Source organism: Sinohyriopsis cumingii, chromosome 8 (assembly GCF_028554795.1).
Source record: "Sinohyriopsis cumingii isolate HCF-2022 chromosome 8, ASM2855479v2, whole genome shotgun sequence".
Lineage (NCBI taxonomy): Eukaryota > Metazoa > Mollusca > Bivalvia > Unionida > Unionidae > Sinohyriopsis > Sinohyriopsis cumingii.
In genome coordinates this window covers 84,845,122-84,866,266 of record NC_142968.1, presented here as the reverse complement: position 1 = coordinate 84,866,266, position 21,145 = coordinate 84,845,122, and the positions used below count along the sequence as shown (strand labels likewise).

Here is a 21,145-nt window from a genome sequence, read left to right as displayed (position 1 = left end):
ACAGCGCTTGAGACCACTCGGCCACCCTTTGCCAGTTTTAACTTTCTTGAGAAATATTTGGATTGATTGCAGCGATGCGAGTCACCAAGGTCATTAAATAGATGAAGTCCTTCCAACAAAGAGCATGCAAGTGACAGGACATAAACATGTCTTTAGCTGATAATAGCAATGACAATTAATATATTTACCATTTTGCATCTTGCATTTTCTCAAAGCGTACTTTCTTAGTTATTTCTGCCAATCATAATTACATGGGTTCCTAAAATGGATCCACACCGCAAAACCGTACTGTAACTTTGACGTTTTAAACAGAAATAATTTTCTCCTTGTTGCAATCAAAAACGAAATTAATGTGATATTCCCTAGTAAATACTATTAATACTGAATCTTTTTTGAGAATTTCAATTAAAATAATTCATATTTTCCCACCACATGATTCCAAAATAGAAACGACAGAAAAGAAGCAAATGTTCAGTTGCAGCAAGGCCAGTCCATCCAGTCACATGTACATCATATGGAATTGACCTAACTAATAAATCCATTTCATCACACCTAGAAGAGAAGAATTTATTTAGATCGACAGGGAAAAATATCCCTCTATTCCAGACCAACTGGAATGTTATTTCAAAGCACATACATTCATCATATGACTCAAAATTTAAATTTTAAGTAGACTATAATAAAATTTACTGTATTTTGAAACAATTGATTGAGAGTACAATACGCTACTAAGTTCAGAGGTCGCTTGGTGGTACTATGTGCACATTAATAGGGGTACTATGCAGTGTTTAAAGTACAGATGTGTATTTACTTTGGAATCCAGCATAAATTCAATTACTTCGTTTCTTGTAGTTTGTTATTTTTTTTGTTGTTCAGTCTTAGGAAGAAAAGCAAATGACAATATAATAAAAAGTTTACTACATTCACATGGGAAAATATGAATTCATTTTTTTCTGAGTAATAATACTACACTCATAACATCGTGCAGTACTGCTCAGAAGAACTTCTTCATATTTTCCCATATAAATGCAGTAAGCCGTAATTAATGAACACAGATAACGTCATATTATACCTAAGAACTGATCCATGCAGTTGGCATCATGTGATGTAGGACTACTTTCAACATAAAGTAGGACATGTTGTGTAGCTAATGACAATACAAGCGAAGCCGCTAAATCTCAAAATTTTGAAGGAATTCATTGCAACATAAATGTTGCGATATCATGGTTATTTTGAATATTAGAATGAACCATAGATATTAAACCAGTCACTATCAGTTTTACAGACAATAACACGAAATGGCAAAAATCGGAAGTGAAACTTAAAGGGACAGAAACACATATTTTTTATAATCTTGAGTTTATTTTGTATCAAAATACAGAGATCCGCAACTTGAATATGCTCAATTAAGATAAAATGAAAAACAAGGACAAAGACAGAGTATCTGTATGTTCGCCATCATGAAAATTGTATAGCTATGTAATAAAAACAGCTCCATTGACATCATAAAGTATGAATGAATGGGTCGTTCATTGAGAATTTCTGACCAGCAGAATTGTTCATATTAGTCACATGATGATGCCTATTCTATTAGTCACATGATGATGCCTATTCTATTAGTCACATGATTATGCCTATTCTATTAGTCACATGATGATGCCTATTCTAACACTATGTTTCTGTTAATATTTTAATGAAATACCAACCTGCAAGCTCATTGGTCACTACCAAAATAATATGTGTTCACTTGGATTTTCCAGTACAAGGTATTGCCAATAAATGTAGGGGTTTAATTTACAGACATTATGAGGCAAACAAACTACAAATGAATGTGAATATGATTCCTTTATGTGTGATTTTGATTTTGATTTTTTAACATAGCTTTTTTATAGTGATGTCTGGCACTGGGGCATCATGTCCCACCCAGTCACATTTATCCTGAAACCAGGCCAACCAGTCCTAACACTAACCTCTTAATGCTGAGTGAGGCAGCTGTTAGTACCATTATTATGTCTTTTGTGTGGCTTGGATGGGGTTCGAACCCGCGACTTTCTGCATTCGAGGCGGATGCTCTAACCACTAGGCCAGCGGAGCGGTCTTGATTCCTTTTGCAACAAATTATAAAGTTCAAACAGGTTTGTTATTATATATATATATATATATATATTTATTCTAACAGGAAGTAGTTTTGCGAAAAAAATTCTTATTGTATTAAATAAAACAAAAACTAGTTATGTTAAGCTTTTATTGATAAAAGTAATAAATACTTCAAGGATAAAACCATACCTTAAATAATTCTATATAAAACATCAAATATATATTAACATGTGCTTGTGAACAAACATTATACAATATACATATATTTACAAGCTAATAAAGTTGTTCTTTCTAAAAACAATCTTTTAAGTACAGCTAAAAGTATTTTTTGAAATGCTAAGACTGCATTAAACTTAAACTTAATTTTGAAATGATTTTGAAAAACTTTGCTCCAACCTACACATAATCCTGTAGTTTTATTACTGTTCACCCAAACCACCCACCCCATCTTGAACTCAAAACCAGTTTCTTTTTCTAATGACGTCTATGCAAGCAAGATCCAAGCCTAAATATTTTTTAAATTAAAATTCAATACCGCTGTAACGCTGTGGTACAAATTTACATGTTTTAGTGAAATCTGCATGTAGTTGTACAAAGTCTGACTTTTAGATAAAACAAAATATGTATACTTTGCTCCATAATCTTGCGTCAGACAGAACAGATTCAGTACATCACTATAAAAGTATATACAAAATGTGTGTACAGTACATATTAAATACCATTTCAAGCTATGGACGGAATATTAAATAAATCTGGTATGTTTAGGTGCTATATATACTGGCTTAAAACTCAGGTCCAACTTCAAACACAAACTCTGATCTGCTGTTGTATACTGTGCTAGGAGATCTGGGTCTGTGCAGTCTGAAGTTAGACCCTTCTTATAAGTGAGTACATATGGTATGGCTGAATGATTTCTGTTACTACACATCTCTGATTCAGATGAATGTAGAAAATTGATGTTGCATCTTTTCAATACTGGAAAAAAATCACAAACATGATTAAACTTTTGAGAATATTTAACTTAAATTAATATTTTTCAAATCATCTAAAGTTATTTTGTTCTAACTCTATGGGACTGATTGACAAAAAAACAAACAAACACGAGACAACTGTTCCATGGAGAGTGGTCAGTGACCTCAGAGTAGTGTTATGATGACACATTCTGCTTTCAAAAGTGGGACTGAAAATCCCTGCACATATGGAACAAAATCAGACAACACACCATACCATAGACCCTCTGCTCTATGATCAGTATTGATTAAAATGGCAGTGAACAATTTCTGGAATGTTTAGAGGAGAAAAAATATTTCCTTGAAATTTTTCTTGGGACAATAAAACTTGGCCCTGATTTTGTCAAATTCTCAGTTTGTAGTCCACATCAACCAATTCATTTTGAAAACTCATTTTATGTATTTTTTTTTTAAGCAATAAAAACAGTAGATTGTACCAACACTTTTCAATGAAACAACCACATTAAAAAAGCTTGTACTTTTCTTATCAGATATATCATCTAGATGAACAGAACTTAGCAGTCCAAAACATCAAAAGTAATTTCTATACAAACTTCAAGGCAAGTATTTTTATGCGATGACTGAAATGGAATGGTCTAGACATATCAGAGTGGCCCCCATAAACAGATACATGATGTGTATATTTATGCTACTGTATTGATATGAAACTCACAATACACACAAACTCAAAATACACACTTAGTAAGTCTTGCAGTTCTACTGTAACAATCCAAAGGATAAATAGTGTACATTTTTCAACAAATACTGCAGTAAAGTAAGTATCAGCAAATACTGAAAAACTATCATGCAATAAATAAATGTACTACTTCATTTTCATTGACTTTTTTAAAAGTTTGAAATATAAAGAATATTCCATCTTGACACCCTCACAGTAAAAAAAAAATGGAAGGGTTGCTAATGATAACAAAAGAGTCTGGGTTCTGTATTCACCTCAAATGACATAAAGAACTTATATTTATATTACTTTAATCAAAATTGGGTATAATCTATAAATAACAAAAATTAATACAGGCCAAGTTTTCAATGTTCTATTAATGTTTACATCTGAATGATCTTTGTTTCCAAACCACTGTTTAGTCTCTTTGTTAACCATTTGTGAACCATTGCACTAGAATTGACCAGTTTGCAGAGTGCTGAGTTTAACCAATTTCCAAAACATCTGCTGAAGTTAAGCCCCTTTCAGAATTACTCATTATAATCAAGTGTACTCAGTTTCAAACAACTTATAATAGGCTTCTAAACCACTTTACATGAGATAAGCTCGCATCTGCACCAAATACCCTCTAATTAGGCCCGCATCTGCACAAAATGCCCTCTGGATAGGCCTGTATCTAGACCAAATGCCCTCAAGTTAAGCCCATATCTGTACCAAATACCACTTAGTTAAGCCTGCATTTGCACCAAAATGCTCTTGATTATTTAGTGCAATGAGGTTTAGCCTGGTTATAGATAAAGTGACTGGAGAATATGCAGATTGTAGGAAAAACTTCCAACCAGAGTTAAACAAATAAGGACAGTTTAATTTTTGTTATAAATGGAACAGAGAAAAACTAATTTATTTACAATCAACACAAAGATTTATGATTTAAATGAAAGCACCGGAAATATATAAATGCAATTATATAACATGATGACAGAATTTTCTGAATCTGATTCTTTCAGAATCTTGTTTCATGTGAAACACAGCCTTCAATGGAAAAAAGTACACTCCCTTTTTTGTAAAAACTCTGCAGTTTAGTTTAAAGAGGTCTAGGCCATTTGTGTAACTGTTTCTGATCTCTCTCTACACTTGTAGCATTGTCAAAGCAAAATTGGGATGATGACAATGCACAGAGAAGCTTTTATAAGTTACCATATATACTTGCTTTGTAGTCAAGTCCATATGAAAACAACACAGACCCTGATATGCTGAGGCTGCAATGTGCCATAAGATCAGAATCTATGTTGTTTGTTCTACTCATGTCTAATAACAATATGCATAGAGCCAGATCTGCCAGTGCATTATGTGCAGTTTGCAGATAGACTTGTCTTGCAAGTATTGATTGTAGTCGAAATAGAGATTGCCCTGAGACGTACATACCCATCTTGATAGTAGGTCTACAGTAAATGAAGATAATTATTCTTGTTTCGAATTATTTTCAAACCACCATCCATGCCTTACAATATGGCTACAATCTCTTGCGCATAACTATATAAAAAATAAGGAAATATTTTATTTTTTCTAATTTGTACACAATTTGGCTGTAAATTATTTAAAACAAAAAAGACAATGACAAGTAATCAATCAAATCCAGGGTCTAAAAGATTATCAATAAAGTTATATTTTTTTTAGGTCAGTAACCTTCTCCACTGAATGTTTCATTGCAAACAATGATTCATGCATTTATACAGCTGAAAAAACTTTGAAAATTTCTTACTTGTTCATACACTGTACGAGTGTCAAATTTTGTAATCACATTTTATATTAAATTGTAATGACCCAGCAACAATTGTCATTTCTAACATGTCATTACCAGTGGGAAACAAATATCCCCAGCTCTAGTTTGAAAAGACCATGCTGCATGAAATAGTATCAACAGATTATCTGTTACCATTCCTTCCCTTTGGAAACTGAATTACAGCAAAATGTAATTCATCAAAACAGACGAAAAATGATGATGTGAACGCATTTAAACTGAGAATGAATATTTGTTAATTACAGTTTTATTCACTAATAGCCAGCAAGATTATTTTAATATTTTGATGAAAAGGCATATTTTTAAAAAAAATGAATACTACTGAACAGAATTAATAAAATATTCAATTTTAAAGAAGCATATCTTGATTGTATTGTCTTCATTATGATACCACTATGGTTTGTTGATTGATGTTTAATGGCATCAAAGGTTACATCATGCTAAGGCAAAATACTTTGCTCAAAATAAGACTACAGAGGATAAAAGTTTTGATAGGATTCAAACTTAGATACATGGTAACAGCATGCTAACACCTATGCCACCCTGGCATCAAGTAATTATGAAATATTTATTTTGAATCATTAACCATTCAACCCCAACCCGTTCTAACTTTTGAAACATCTGAATAAATGCAAAGAGTATTTTGTTATCAAAACTAGTACCCACATTGGCCAAGCCCGAGATTCAAACCCACACAGACAGGTGAGATGGCAGTGATCCGTATCGGTGAGTACTTTAGACCACTCAGCCACTTGGGGCCCCCAGAAGTATGTTATGTTGTTTAGATGAAAATAAGCTCAGGTTCTAATGTCCCAAAAGGTCTCATTCCCCAAAAATTAAAATCCTTATAAATGTGAAAAATTTCTATTATGGAATGAAATCTGATCATCTATATATTCATACAAACACTCATTCCAAACTTCATTTTGTCTACTTTAACATGTGTGCCTAATTATACTAATGGTATTTTTGTTAAACAGGTCTGACTGCATTCAAGATCAGTATGTCCATGCACTCATGTCAACTGTTCACAAAAGGAAGGAATGTTGATTTCTTTGGAAAAGAATAGTTTCACATATTAAGTTTATTGAGATATGTATATATTGTACTTAAGTTTGAAAAATAACCTAACCAGTTTCAGCTCATTTTGCAATGTGCAATAGTCTGCCCTGTGCTAATTTTGAATTTTACAAACATGTTTGACATGAATTCAGTCAAAGTCATGTCACATACGTATTAACAAGATCTTAGTAAAGATAGACATGACCTGGAAAGATTTGTACATGTATCTAAAGCTTTTGGAGTTCAACTATATACATCATAATTGCAAGAATACTCACTTTTGTAAGGTTTCAGAGAGGTAATTCAGTTTTCAAGATAAAGAAGTTTTTAACAACATAAATGGCATTCAGGGCTCAAAGTAGCATCATATTTAACTACTTCATTCAGTGGACAAGTTTTCAAGACAAACTAAAATGGAAAAATCCTAAGCCCAAGAATATCTTCAATATAAAAGGCAACAGATTCTGTATGACAAAAAAATCATGCACAGTATGTCAAGTTTAAGTTTACTAAAGAAAGAATGTGATTCTTCAAACTCTGTCTATGAATTAAACTTTTCTTTCTTCATCTGGAAACTATAAAACTCTGAGGCTGAGTTTGAAATTAAGTTACCTCTACAAGTCAATCGAGGCATTTTAAAGGTAAAATGACTTGTGACTGGTTGACAAACTCTCAAGCGCAATCTCAAGCTCAACAATTTTATGATTTCCTGGTCAGATCTATTGGCAAACATTTTGAAGTTAGTAAACTATGATCCTGTTATCAACATGAGTAAGATTTCTGTCAAACTGCCTATTAAAAAATTTCAATTCATGATGGCATAAAAGGTAGAAAACTCTTCAAGTCAGCCAGCAGAAATATTAACTAATTAAAATTATTTGCACACTTTAAAATTAGATTCTAATACTAGCATTCAAATAAAAATCTAGGGGCAAATACTTCGATATCAAGTTGGTAATTTGATCGGAAATAAATCAGTGCTCCTACTTTCTTCATGGATTAAAGATATATTTTTATGTTTAAAGCATGAAAGCAATGTATTCAATTCATGCAAGACTTGATCCCATAGAAATACAGATCTCTATGACAAATTATTATGGAGGCTTACAGATCCATCTGTATTCTGGTTGATAGGGACAATGGTTTGTAAGTGCGAGCCTTTTCTGACAGACCTAGTTTGCCAGTTTTGTCTGAATCAATCCCTGATTTATTTGCGATAGTGTTTAATGTACGAAGTTTCCCAAATTGAATAAGTGGCAAATTCTGCTTTGAAAATGTGGGGGTGGAAAATTGCCTAGACGGAGAAAGGTGATGTAATGTGTGATCTGTTGATTCAGTACTTGTCGTATCTTGACCATCTCTGGTAAAATCCAAGCAGGATTTGGGACGGAATTTTCGTGGAGTGGTCATTGGAGATTCTCCAGCATCGTGTAACCTACTTCGATCTGGAAATGGGGAATCTTTACTAGTATCAGATGCTGTAAGGTCATACTGAGACAAGGCAAAATCCTCAAGAATATGCAAATCTGTTTCCGACTTGCTATTTGATCTTTTCAGATTTGTTCCTGTTGGTTCCTTTAAGCTCTCTTTTAATGAGGTATATTTGTATCTATCACTAAGCTGTGGATCAGCAGAACTCATCCATAGAAAATTGTCTTTCAAACGAGCATCATTTTCATCACAGCTAAGATCTGGTACAGACACTGGCCTGTACACAGGGGAAGACATGTTCTTGGATTCAACATGGGAGGTAACACTTGTTGCCCTAAATCCTATGTTAGGAATTTTTGGTACTTCTGCTGACTCACTCTCCTTCCCAGCCAGCTGGGCATATTTGCCAGCATGAATATCTTTAGTAGAAATAATTACCCGTGAGGATTTCTTCCCTTCATTGAATCGTGGATCGGAAAATTTGGAACGATCATCAAAACGGTCCCTGTTCTTTTCTCGTGTTCTTCCTGTTGACACACTGCGGCTTCGGTCTTTCTCAGGAGTATTTATCATTGACCTCCCTCTTTCTGAGACTGATTGAGTTACCTCCCTTCCCATTTTCTCTCTGTCATCAAGAACTAGTGTGACCCTTTTGGGGCTCCTTGGGGAAATTCCAGCATCTCGAGTGTAGTTATCCCTTTCGAAGCTTTTATCAGGAAGGAACTCTCCTGATTTTGGAGTTGCTGATCGAGAATTTGGATTACTTGCCAAATTTTCAAGGGCCTCTTCTACAGCTGCAAGCTTCGATTCAATGTTTGATCTGTAAAACAGAATGCAAATATAGATGAAAGCCATCACAAATATCTACTTCATTATCTATGAAAATGTGACTTTTTACAGACACACATACCCTTCATCAGCAATGGCCTACAACTGGGCTCCATTCAGGACCTGAAACTTTGTAATCACAAATTAACTCATCTTCATGAAATATAACAAAAAATAATTCCTCTCTGTGGATGGAACTCAAGTACAAACTTATACCTCTCAGTCCCTATCTTTTTTCCTGTCTCTTGAGGCTGCATGCAGGATCTGAAACCTGTGATGTCGTCCATTCTTCCTTGTTAAACTTCATATCAAATAAAATGAACTTTTCTAAACTGTGGTAGACAAAGTTGTAATTAACTGACACACATTTGCATAAACAAGCAGATGAATGAACATGATAAACAATATAATAAAGAATATTGACAACATCTGCTTAATAAAAAAATGTATAAATATAAAATTAATCTTGGGTTTCTGCCAGAAACAAAATGTGGATACTTATATATGTGTGAATGGGCAGGACTGAGGATGGCTAATATATTACTGCGTTATATGTAAATGGGCAGGATGGAGGATGGCTAATATATTCATGCGTTATGTGTGAATGGGCATGATGGAGGATGGTTAATATATACAACTGTTATATGTGAAAGGATAGGATGGATGATAGCTAATATATTTGTGTGTTACTGTCTATGGGCAGTAGGGAGAAGAAGATGGCTTACATTTTCACGTGTCATGTGTCAATGGGCAGGATAGATGACTAATATATTCATGGGGTATGTGTGAATGGATATGACAGAAGACAGCTAATGTATTTGTGTGTTTTGTGTCAATGGGCAGGATGGAGGATAGCTAATATATGTGTGTGTTATGTGTCAATGGGCAGGATAGATGGCTAATATATTCACATGTTAAGTGTCAATAGGCAGGATAGATGTCTAATATATTCATGTCTTATGTGTGAATGGATAGGATAGGAAATAGCTAATATATGCATGATTTTATGTGTCAATGGTCGGGAGGGAGGAGAGGATGGCTAATATATGTGTGTTATGTGTCAATGAACAGGATGGAAGATGGCTAATATATTCATGTCTTATGCATCAATGGGCAGGTTGGAGGCTGGCTAATATATTCACGTGTTAAGTGTCAATGGGCAGGATAGATGTCTAATATATTCATGTGTTATGTATGAATGGACACGATGGAGGATGGTTAATATACTAAATAATGTCCCATCTGTGGGAGAAAATGAGGTAGGTGGGTGGGGGAATAGTGTGGGAAAACAACTCATGTGATAACTCTTAGAACTATGGGACAGAGAAAAGGAATTTAAATTTTGTTGTTTGTTTCCTTAAATTTCATCAAACTTGAAGGGGAAAAACTGGTTTATTTTAAAATAATTATAATATTGCTTTAATAATTATAGGGGAAGCTGCCTCTGATGAAATAGTTGGGGTGTTATGTATGTTTGATTTAATTATATCTCATTTAATTGTTTGTAAGTTTTAAAATCTTTTTACTTATTTAAATTGCATTAAATGTCAAAATAATGTAGTTCAGTTTGTGGAACTCATGCTTTTTCCAGAAAATAGTGTACCCTGACTGTTCGTTTTAGTAAACACCAGGTGTTGACCTAGATCCTGACCTTGTAACAAAATTAGTAGCAGCCATGTAAATAAGTTCTATTTTTATTTTAAAAGGAGATTGGTTGTTGTTGAGGCCATGATGAGACTACATGGTTTAAGATGTAAACAATTTTTTAAAATTTTATTTCTTAGAGTAAATTGATTGGTTTTTGTTAGGGTCATTTTAGGCGTACGTGATATAAACAAGATTGCATGATCCTGACCCCCCTCCCCCCGCTTCGATTTTGCAACTTGGGGATTTTCGAAACTGTATTATAGAATACATTATAACCTTTGTTTTAGAGAAATAATCTAAGTTAGGCTCTTACACTCGAAAGTGACTGTTGTGCCCTTTGGAGTTATTTCATATTATTTTGATTCAAAAGGATTAATTCTTTTTTCCTGGAAAAATATGTGTGCTCATATGAAATTCTTGAACAAAGACAGGTCTTATAAGAATTTATCTGGATTTCCAAAACTGGAGTGATATTTCTTGTTTCTACAAAGAACTGTAGATTTCAACACACTACAGGTTACAGCATATGTTGTCATGTTCCATCGTGGATTCTTCATGGGGACTTGAACTTGAAATCATTAGAACATTTTCTTATTAGAACTATTAAAATTTTATTCATGGATTATTCTTGGATTATTTCTGGATTTGATTCTGAAAACCATATGTTCATATTTTTTCATTTTTATAGACTTTTTCCAGGGAAATAAATTATTATATTTTTCAAGCTTGTTGTTTTCACTCTTTCTTGTGTTACTGTTTATTCGAGCCTGAACAAGTAACAGGGGTCCACTGCTACTGACCATGTTAGAGTGAGAATGAAAATAAATTTTATTTCTTAGAGTAAAATGATTGGTTTTTGTTAGGGTCACTTTAGGCGTACGTGATATAAACAAGATCACATGATCCTGATAACCCCCTTTCGATTTCGCAACTTGGGGATTTTCAAAACTGCATTTTAGAATATATTATAACCTTTGTTTTAGAGAGATAATCTAAGTTAGGCTCTTACACTATAAAGTGACAGTTGTGCCCTTTGGAGTTATTTCAAATTATTTTGATTCAAAAGGATTAATTCTTTTTTCCTGGAAAAATATGTGTGCTCATATGAAATTCTTGAAAGAAGACAGGTCTTATAAGAATTTATCTGGATTTCCAAAACCAGAGTGATATTTCTTGTTTCTACAAAGAACTGTAGGTTTCAACACACTACAGGTTACAGCACATGTTGTCATATTCCATCGTGGATTCTTCATCGGGACTTGAATTTGAAATCATTAGAACATTTTATTATTAGAACTATTAAAATTTTATTTGTGGATTATTTTTGGATTATTTCTGGATTTGATTCTTAAAACCATATGTTCATATTTTTTCATTTTTATAGACTTTTTCCAGGGAAATAAATTATTATATTTTTCAAAGCTTGTTGTTTTCACTCTTTCTTGTTACTGTTTATTCGTGCCTGAACAAGTAACAGGGGTCCACTGCTACTGACCATGTTATGTATCAAACCATGTTAGAGTGAGAATGAAAAAAGATTCCATGAAACACATATAGGTATTGGGAGAGAGGAGGGGTGGTAGTGGTGGAAAATAAACAAAATGACAGTCAAAATATGGCAGTAATTTTAAAACCTTCCAATTTACATAACAGTCAAGATTATGACAGCCAAATGTTTCATGAAAATTAATCCTGGCTATGTAACATTACTAATTATGATCTTTAGAGGTTTCTTTAACTTTACTGAATTATTTTACATGACTGTGAGCCTGACTGATGTCTTGTATAGTGTCAGGAAGAAAAGAAATCTAAAATAAAAACATAATCAGCATATCTGACTTTGTGTTATATATAATAATAGCGTTACTGTCTGGCTTCCCCTGTAGCTTCCAAATTCCTGTCTCTTGCAGATTTCTTTTATTAAAAAGGTGGCAACATGCAGGTATACGTACCCAATGACTTCAGTTTCAAATATTTTGCGAATATTGCCCTTATAAAAATCCTTAATTTGCTGAAATGTGGAAGTCCTCTCTCTCAGCATTTCTTGTTTGACAGTTTCTGCAGCCCTCACATTAGTTTCTGTGATATGCTTCATCACGTCACCTGAAATGAGAGAAATATCATAAAATTTATTGCATGTCACTACTGCCATGGCATTTCATAATTCATTTCATAAAATTACATTTTATTGGTCTAAATTCACATTGCATAAGATATGTGTGTGTAGGGCTGGAAAATTTCATTCTTGCCACTTTCCCTATGGAAAAGTAAAATATATTTTACTTGTACTGCATCTCATTGAACTTGCCAAGCAAATAAACCTCTTCACTACGAAATGTCAAGTTTCACAACAGGGAGCACCTTATTAATTTTTCAGCATGAATATAAAAACTTTACATATTTAAGACATGTCTTTTAAATTAAAACAATACCTATTTAAGCACAATAAACAAATGCGCTATGCATACTGCTATTGATAAAATTATTATTTTTGCTGGAGTCACGGTAGTTTGTTGTTTGTCCATCAACTTACTGATCATTTATAAAAAATTTCTAAGATATAAAAGGCAAGTTGTTTCACAAAATCATGATGATACCTATGTTATTAAATACAGATCTAAGGTATGTAAGTAGAATAAACTCAGTTCAGCTTTGTCCCTCAACTGTGCAGATGAAAAACCCATTGAATGCATATCTGAATTATGTACTGGATTATTTCATAGGTAGTGTATAATGCTCATATATTATTCTCAGATTGTTTTGATAGGTGGACTGACCTCTTACCTGCATAAGTACAACCATCTGGTTAGAAATACCTCTTTATCTGTGGAGAGGCAAGGGATTATCTCAGCTTTAACTGAATGATCATTCCAATAATCCTTTTGTTCTTTATTCACTGTTTTAAGTGTAAAGTCTAAATTGTCAAAATTACGTGTTTACGTTCTGTTTTCAGCTTAAATGTGTTTACTTTCTGCTTTAAACTATGCACAGAAAAGTGCATTTTTCTGGTCAAACCAAACATTGCTTTAATAAATCATGAACAGACCCCATTTGGGCAATCTGGTACTGAAATCTGATTCAACATATGACTTAATAGATTAAAATATAAATTTCTTGCAACTGAATAAATTGTAAAATATACATGAAACATGTTTTTATCTCCTGGTGTTTAAATTCTCACTAAGCTGAATACCAAAAGTAAACACCTTTGAGTTATGTTGATTTTTGGACTTTACACTTGAATCAATGAATGAACATATGAATAATTTGAATAATTATTTAATTAATTCTGAGATAAAGATAGATTTGTAACTACTTTTATATTGGTATTTAATTAACACAAGAGATAATGATCAATTTCTAACCACTACTGTACAGGTAAGGGACTGGTTTTCACTTGTCTACAATTAGTTTGTAAGCAGTCCACTACCATTGTATCTCACACAGATGAGAAGTACTACAATGGCTCACACATTACGATGGTTCACACAATATGATGGTTCACACTCTTTGATGGTTTACACAACAAAATGGGAATTCTACCAATAAATATTCGGCTGATGTATAACAATCTGGAAGATACAAAAAATCTGATTACAATCCCAAAAGTGTTGATACTGATGGTGACAAATATTGAATTAAAAGCACACAAATATTTGAACAGCAAAAAGCTTGACTGACATGATGTGCTCATGGAGAAGTGCATTTGCCCAACAAGTTTTAAACTTGTCAGATTTAAGGAAAAGAAATTTTCTAGCACTCTGCACAGTAACCAGAAGTATGTTCAAATCGAATGTAGTCTTGTCGCCTTTATATGGCATTTGTTTCGCTTTTATATACTGCCACAAATGGGAATGAATTCTTCATAAACTTAATGTATTGATTTGGCACTGACCTTAATAACAGGTTTTTAGTGGCAATGATTTGTGTCATATAGATAACATTTGAATGTATTTCCTTTTTTAATCCAATGTATATTAACATAGGGACTGAAATGTCATTTAATGAAACTAAGTTTTAGTAAAAGCTAATTTCAAGTGCAATTTTCAAAGTGAAATTAAAGGTTGATGTTTTCCTTACATATTTCTTCCTGCAGAATCAAAGATGTAGAATAGACCTGATGTGCATTATGCATCTCACAAGAGGTGACTAATGGCAGCAAACATTTTGTCTTAGGTTGCATCCTATGATGTTGTTCCAACTAAGAACGCCATGCAGTTTTTAACAAGTGCTGATCATGTAAAATTATTCTGGCCTTGTATTTGAAAGATTTTACCATTTTTCTCCTTTATCTTTGTTTGGCATGCCATTCTCTGGGAGCTCATGCAACATCTTTGTCTTTTGTCTCATTGTTTACTTTTGGCAGGAATTTCTCTTTCCTGAGGATTTTAGCAAGGTTTTTTGCTTTTATATGTTTTGCTACCTTGAATTTGCTTGGCACTCTAAAGCCTGGATTGTGCTAATGTGCTGTCAAACTCAATACATACGTACATATATACATACATACATACATAAATACATATGTACATACATACATGCATACATACATGCATACATACATACATACATACATAAATATGTACATACGTACATACATACATACATACACATACATACAAACATACATACATACCTTACTTATGATAAAATATCACTATCTGCTTCACTTTGTAAATTTCATATTAGACAAGCACATGACTGATTATATCCAACTTTCTACCTTGACTACACCAACTCTTCCCCACTGTTTTCTTAACCTCTTTAACCTTTAACATTTAGTCAATCAATGATTAAGTGACTGAAGAGATCCTTATCAATTATCCTTATTTGCTTGTGTATATAAGGAACACAAATGTAAACAGCTAGACTTGCTCAAATGGAGTACAGGGTCTGATATTCCATTATGTTTCGATCTGTACCATTAATCCTAAGTATCAACAGATGTAACAGTCAAACAGCCACACTCGGAGAAACAAAAGAGAACACTCATGTTTTTGCCAAGACAGCGCCAACATATATATCAAAGAATATATTTAAAAAAATGTATATTCAATGTATTCTATAGATCCTTTCTAACAATAGTTCTATTTTTCTTTATGTTTCTGGAGGTAAATTAAAAGCAATCTTTGAAATATACTATCAAAAAGAAATTATGACTCATTTTGGAAACTTAAGGCCCATCTGTGTATATTCTCTTAAAAACCTACAGTTCAAATAGCTTGATACAGACAATAACTATCATGATATTGGAAAAGAATATAACCCACAACCTAGGCCCTTATAAGTGTCTGATGTGATATTAAGACAGAACATGACCCATAATCTGGGTGCTGTATATTACAAGTGTTTTTAGAAATCATGATATTAGGACAGAACATGACCCATAATCTGGGTGCTGTATATTACAAGTATTTGAAGAAATCATGATATTAGGGCAGAACATGACCCATAATCTGGGTGCTGTATATTACAAGTGTTTGAAGAAATCATGATATTAAGACAGAACATGACCCATAATCTGGGTGCTGTATATTACAAGTGTTTGAAGAAATCATGATATTAGGACAGAACATGACGCATAACCTGGGTGCTGTATATTACAAGTGTTTGAAGAAATCATGATATTAGGACAGAACATGACCCATAATCTGGGTGCTGTATATTACAAGTGTTTGAAGAAATCATGATATTAGGACAGAATATGACCTATAACCTGGGTGCTGTATATTACAAGTGTTTGAAGAAATCATGATATTAATGCAGAACATGACCCATAACCTGGACCCTGGATACCATAAGTGTCTGAGGACATCTGACAATCAACATTCCTAAACTACAAGCATTTAAAGTGATGCTAAAAATGTGGGTCCAACTATATTTTTTTTAACAGCATATTTCTCTAAATACCCACCTTTGATCTTATTAACTGTCACCAAATATTGGTCCCTTAATTCTTGCACCATTTCTTCATCTAAGTCTTCATCCTCTGTCTATTAACAGAAAAATGTGGTAAAATATTAATATTTCCACATTCTATACATCAAAAAATAATCCAGAGACAGTCATTTCTTTTACATCAAAGCTTAAATGTATGGGCTATTATGACCTGCATAATACCTCTGAGTCATATTACTTAACTTGTACCCATAAACACTGATATACATAATAGGGGATTTAATAATAAAATAACAGGGTAATTCTCTATAGCACAGCATGCCTAATCTCATAATATCTCAAAATTACTGAGTGTGATAGGATACAAGTTAAAGGAAACTATAAAGACAAGAGTGAAAAGTGATCAATACTGTGTTTATTGTAATACTTTTAAATTAAGAAGTAAAACCTAAACAAAAATCCTGTACCAAGGATAATAAAAAAATCCAGAGAAATACAAATGGCTGTTCATGTCTTCAATTAGTTACCTGCACAGGTGTGGTGGTCACTGTGCGCTGGTTTTGCATCAAGATTTGACGTGCCAACTCTTCTTTTTCCTTGCTGTGCTTTCTCTTCTGTGCATCCAATATCTCTACATGCTTCTTCTGTAACTCCACCATCTTGTTTTTCATGGTTTCCATGGCAACACCATTCTCAGTCTCGAAAGATTTCCTCAAGTTTTCCAGGCCTACTTTATATTTGGTTTTAATGTCGTGCAGAACTTTATCCATTTTTGACAGTTTTGCATTAGTTTCCTCATATTTCTGTTTCTGCTGAGCTAGCTCTTCACGAAGAGTACTCTCCTGGCTTTCCATCTTTTTCACAAGAGCTGCATTCTCTTCTTTAGTCCTCTTAACTTCTAATTGAAGTATATCTAAATTCTGAACCAATTTATGAATTTTAACTTGATTCTCTTCAACTTCTCTCTGGCTCTTCTTTGTCTTATCTTTAGCGTCCTCAAGCTGCTGTTTCAACATTTCTGTAAATTCCTGTTCCTTTTTCAGTTCGACTTTTGTAGTTTCCAAATTGACAATCTTTTCAATCTTGTCATTTAATTCAGATTTCAAGTCCTGAATTTCCTTCAGATACTTTTCCGTATCTTCATACTGTTGATCTTTCAGTTTCTTTAACTCAGAATTGACCTCACTCAATTGTTTTTCCAACTGAAGTCTTGCCCTTTGCTCACTACTTTGATTTCTTGTAAACTCAGTCTCAAGCTTTTGTCTGTATGTGGCCATTTCATTCTCAAGACGTCTCTGATATGCAGACTGAAACTCGCCTTTCAGTTTTTCGATCTCTTTCGAAAGATGTTGATCAGCTTTCCCCAGGAGTGCTTCCCTCTCTGCAATATCCTGACAAAGTTTCTCACGCTCCTCAAACCACATGATTCTCTCCTTCTCAAAGACAGACAAGCTCTCAGAGGTATCCTGCAATTTATTGAAATGAAACAGTAAATATATCAAAGTACAAATCCAAAATGAACTTTCTTAGCTTCATAATGATTCATCCCAAGTAAATACAAAAATCCATCATGGGATTTAGAAAATATAAGCAAAAGAAAAACTTTAACCAAAATCTTCATATAAATGTTGTGACTGTGACCTTGAGCCCATCGTCACAGCAGTGAGCAAGCGTGCTCAAAAATGAATTGTCTTAGCTTCTTAATAACTGGTGTGAAGTATGAAAACCTATGGAGATTATCAAGCAACGGCAGAAAACCCCATTCATGGGACTCTTGCAGCTTACCTGGCTGGTATTGAGAGCATCTTTAAGCTGCTGCTGTAGGTGTGTTTCTTTCTGCTTCAGGATTCGTATCTCAGCTTCAAATCTCTGTTCCAACTCAATCTAAAACACAGAGATCAAGCTCAGGTTCTGGTTTAAGATGGACACAGACTAGCATAAATATATACAGACAATGAGATATAATACACAATAAAAAAACATTCAAAAGCAAACAAAAAGAAAGATATCACTGTACTGTATCCATTTAATATTATGTCTTAATATTCAGTATGAAAGTGCATCCGAAAATTACCTATATTTGGTTTGCAAGTATATGACACAGTTGGAAAGATGTCTTTTAATCAAGAGATAACATATTTTCCCCAAAATATAAACTCAAAACATACCCTGGTGTCCCATACCTTCTCTTTATTGTGTTGTTCCCTAGCAGACCTTAATGCCTGTGTAAGTGTATCTTGATGCTCATTTATAAACTGACGATACTCATTCTCATGCTGGTCCTGTACTTCTCTCAACGCTTTTTTCCGCTCGCCATCTTTCTGCATGATTAGTTCCTGGCGTTCTTCCATCCATTTTTCTTCCTTCTTTAGCAGTTCTGATTGCATCTCCTCAGTCTGAAGTTTAAGGTTTTCCAACTCCTGATAATAGAAACAAATACTTAAACTTAAGTACAGCCATGTTGTTGGTGCAAAGAGTAATCAAATACTGTAAATCAGCAAATGCTGAAACTCCTTGTTGTGGATGACTGGTTCCTCAACTTGTGGCACAGCCAGTACCTAGAAATTTTCTCATTAAACACTAGCACCCTTCTGGTTTTTTGAAATTCATGAATACCATGCCATATCGACCTATAGCAATGTACTTGGTCATGTGTGCAACATCTGCAAAATTATCAAATGTTCAACACTGCAAGTCACTGGATTATATACAGCACTAGAATCTACTTTATTTATCATCTGTATTTGTATGTGAGAGAGGAAAATATCAACTTTAAAATATTTCTCTACCAGTAACATTTATAAGTCTATACCTTAAATATTCTCAGCATGTTTTTTTAATGTTTTCTAATTTCATGGTGTTTGTTTTTGTAATCATATCATTATATGTTTTTTATCCTACAGGTGTTGTCTAATGTTGTAAAGCACTAAGAACTTCTAAAGATTAGGCGCTACACAAAGTCCTCATTATCATTATTATACTGCAATCAAGGAACTTTGGAGTAAAAAGCAACCATGGTACTTTTTCTATCAGTTTTAACTTCAGTTTTCACAATCTTTCTTAATTCAAACACTACATGCTGAGCTGAATTGTTTTCTTTTCACATTTATAAATAAAGTCTGATCTGTAATGGATATGGAAACGTGGAATGTGATTCAAGCTCTAACACTGCAATATAGTGAAAATGAAAAAAGCAAAATCTCATAAAATTAATATCTCGCATTCCTATAAAGGAACTTTAAAATAAAATCTCAACCAGACGCAATAAATACTCACTGTAGTTCAACTACAAACAACACAGATCATCTGCCATTGTGCACTGCACCAAAAGATCAGGGTTGATGCTGTTTTTTCTACTTATTACTCATAATAATATGCAAACACCCAGATATACCAGTGCATTATTCAATGGCAGATTTGAGCATGTGCAGAATATATTTGGTACAATATTTAGGCATCACAATTATTAGTGACCCAAAATGGAACCTTCACATTAAAAAGATATTCATCAGTGCAAACTGTACTTTAGGCCTATCATCTTTCTCACAAAATGTCAAGAATTTTCATAAGCATCTACTAAGGCCAATTTTCAAATTCTTGTGCAGTATGGGACCCGCACTCCCAAGAATTATGGGATCATCTTGAAATAATCTAATGGTGAGTAGCCAGGTTTGTAACATCCAGTTATGACAACAAATCAGGGACTATTACCTCAATATTGAATTAGGCTGTCTTGGATGTACTTAAGCCAACATATATGGGAATACATACTAATACCAGTTTTACATGATTTAAAGACAGCACAAAAGTTCCCTGCTATGATTTGTGCCAAAACAAAAATTTAGAAGAAATCAGCATTAATATATACTGATTTTTTTAAAGGATAGCAATAAATTTAGTCTCTTGTACAAAAACATCGAAGACTGGAATTTGTGTTGCCAGTTAATAATAACTGCTGAATCTTTATAATATGCTACTGTTACATTTTTTAAATAAGTACAATTTATTTTCTTAACCCTTTTTTAGGGGACACGCAAAGTACATGAATGTCATCATGATGTATAACTGAACTAATCATAATCACACATGTCTGTCCAATTTTCTTCTCAACCATGAATGGTTCATGAACGATCAGCCTGACTATATTAAGAAAAAACATCTCAAGAACAAATACTTTATTTTTTAGGGATGAACTGCATAATACACAACACAAATACCTGCAATCAGACATTTTAGAAAGTACTACCAGAGTTAGTTAGCAGAGGAGGCAACGTAATAGGTTTTGCCTTAATGAAAATAACATTACAGAAATATTGCTGTATTTGTGAATAAAATTGTTAGAGATGAATAAATATCCTACCTTCCCTTGAAACATAATGGATGTATCCTAGTCTACTATGCACTATCAGTAGGTACATCTCTTATCACAGCATTGAGCTACATGCTGAACAGCTTTTATCTCATTATAAGAAAAAAATTACAAAACATGCTCTGTTTTACATTCCCAAACTATGCAATGATAGCAATCCATGTCAATTTGGAAATACCCATGCCAGCCCTCAAATGCATTATTGGTGTGTGGAGATGCTTGTTCTTGCCCTCAAATGCATTATTGGTGTGTAGAAATGCCAATGACAGCTCTCAAATGCATTATTGGTGTGTTGAAATGCCCATGCCAGCCCTCAAATGCATTATTGG

At 33.5% G+C, this 21,145-nt stretch overlaps 1 protein-coding gene across 2 annotated transcripts in view; it reads right to left on the bottom strand.

Annotated features, from left to right (window-relative positions):
* Positions 1 to 2,231: 2,231 nt before the first annotated feature.
* The window catches only part of LOC149794034 (uncharacterized), a 127,088-nt gene continuing 108,174 nt past the window's right edge, over positions 2,232 to 21,145 (bottom strand). Inside the window, exons 21-26 of one of the 2 annotated variants that reach the window (XM_089967977.1) lie at positions 18,616 to 18,867; positions 18,233 to 18,331; positions 16,975 to 17,913; positions 16,464 to 16,542; positions 12,505 to 12,655; positions 2,232 to 8,897 (exon numbers count right to left, since the gene is read on the bottom strand). In XM_089967977.1, coding sequence (XP_089824103.1) covers positions 7,751 to 8,897; positions 12,505 to 12,655; positions 16,464 to 16,542; positions 16,975 to 17,913; positions 18,233 to 18,331; positions 18,616 to 18,867 — 2,667 coding nt within the window. In that variant the 3' untranslated portion in view covers positions 2,232 to 7,750. The remainder of the gene's footprint in view (positions 8,898 to 12,504; positions 12,656 to 16,463; positions 16,543 to 16,974; positions 17,914 to 18,232; positions 18,332 to 18,615; positions 18,868 to 21,145) is intronic. The other variant, XM_089967978.1, reaches the window with a different exon arrangement.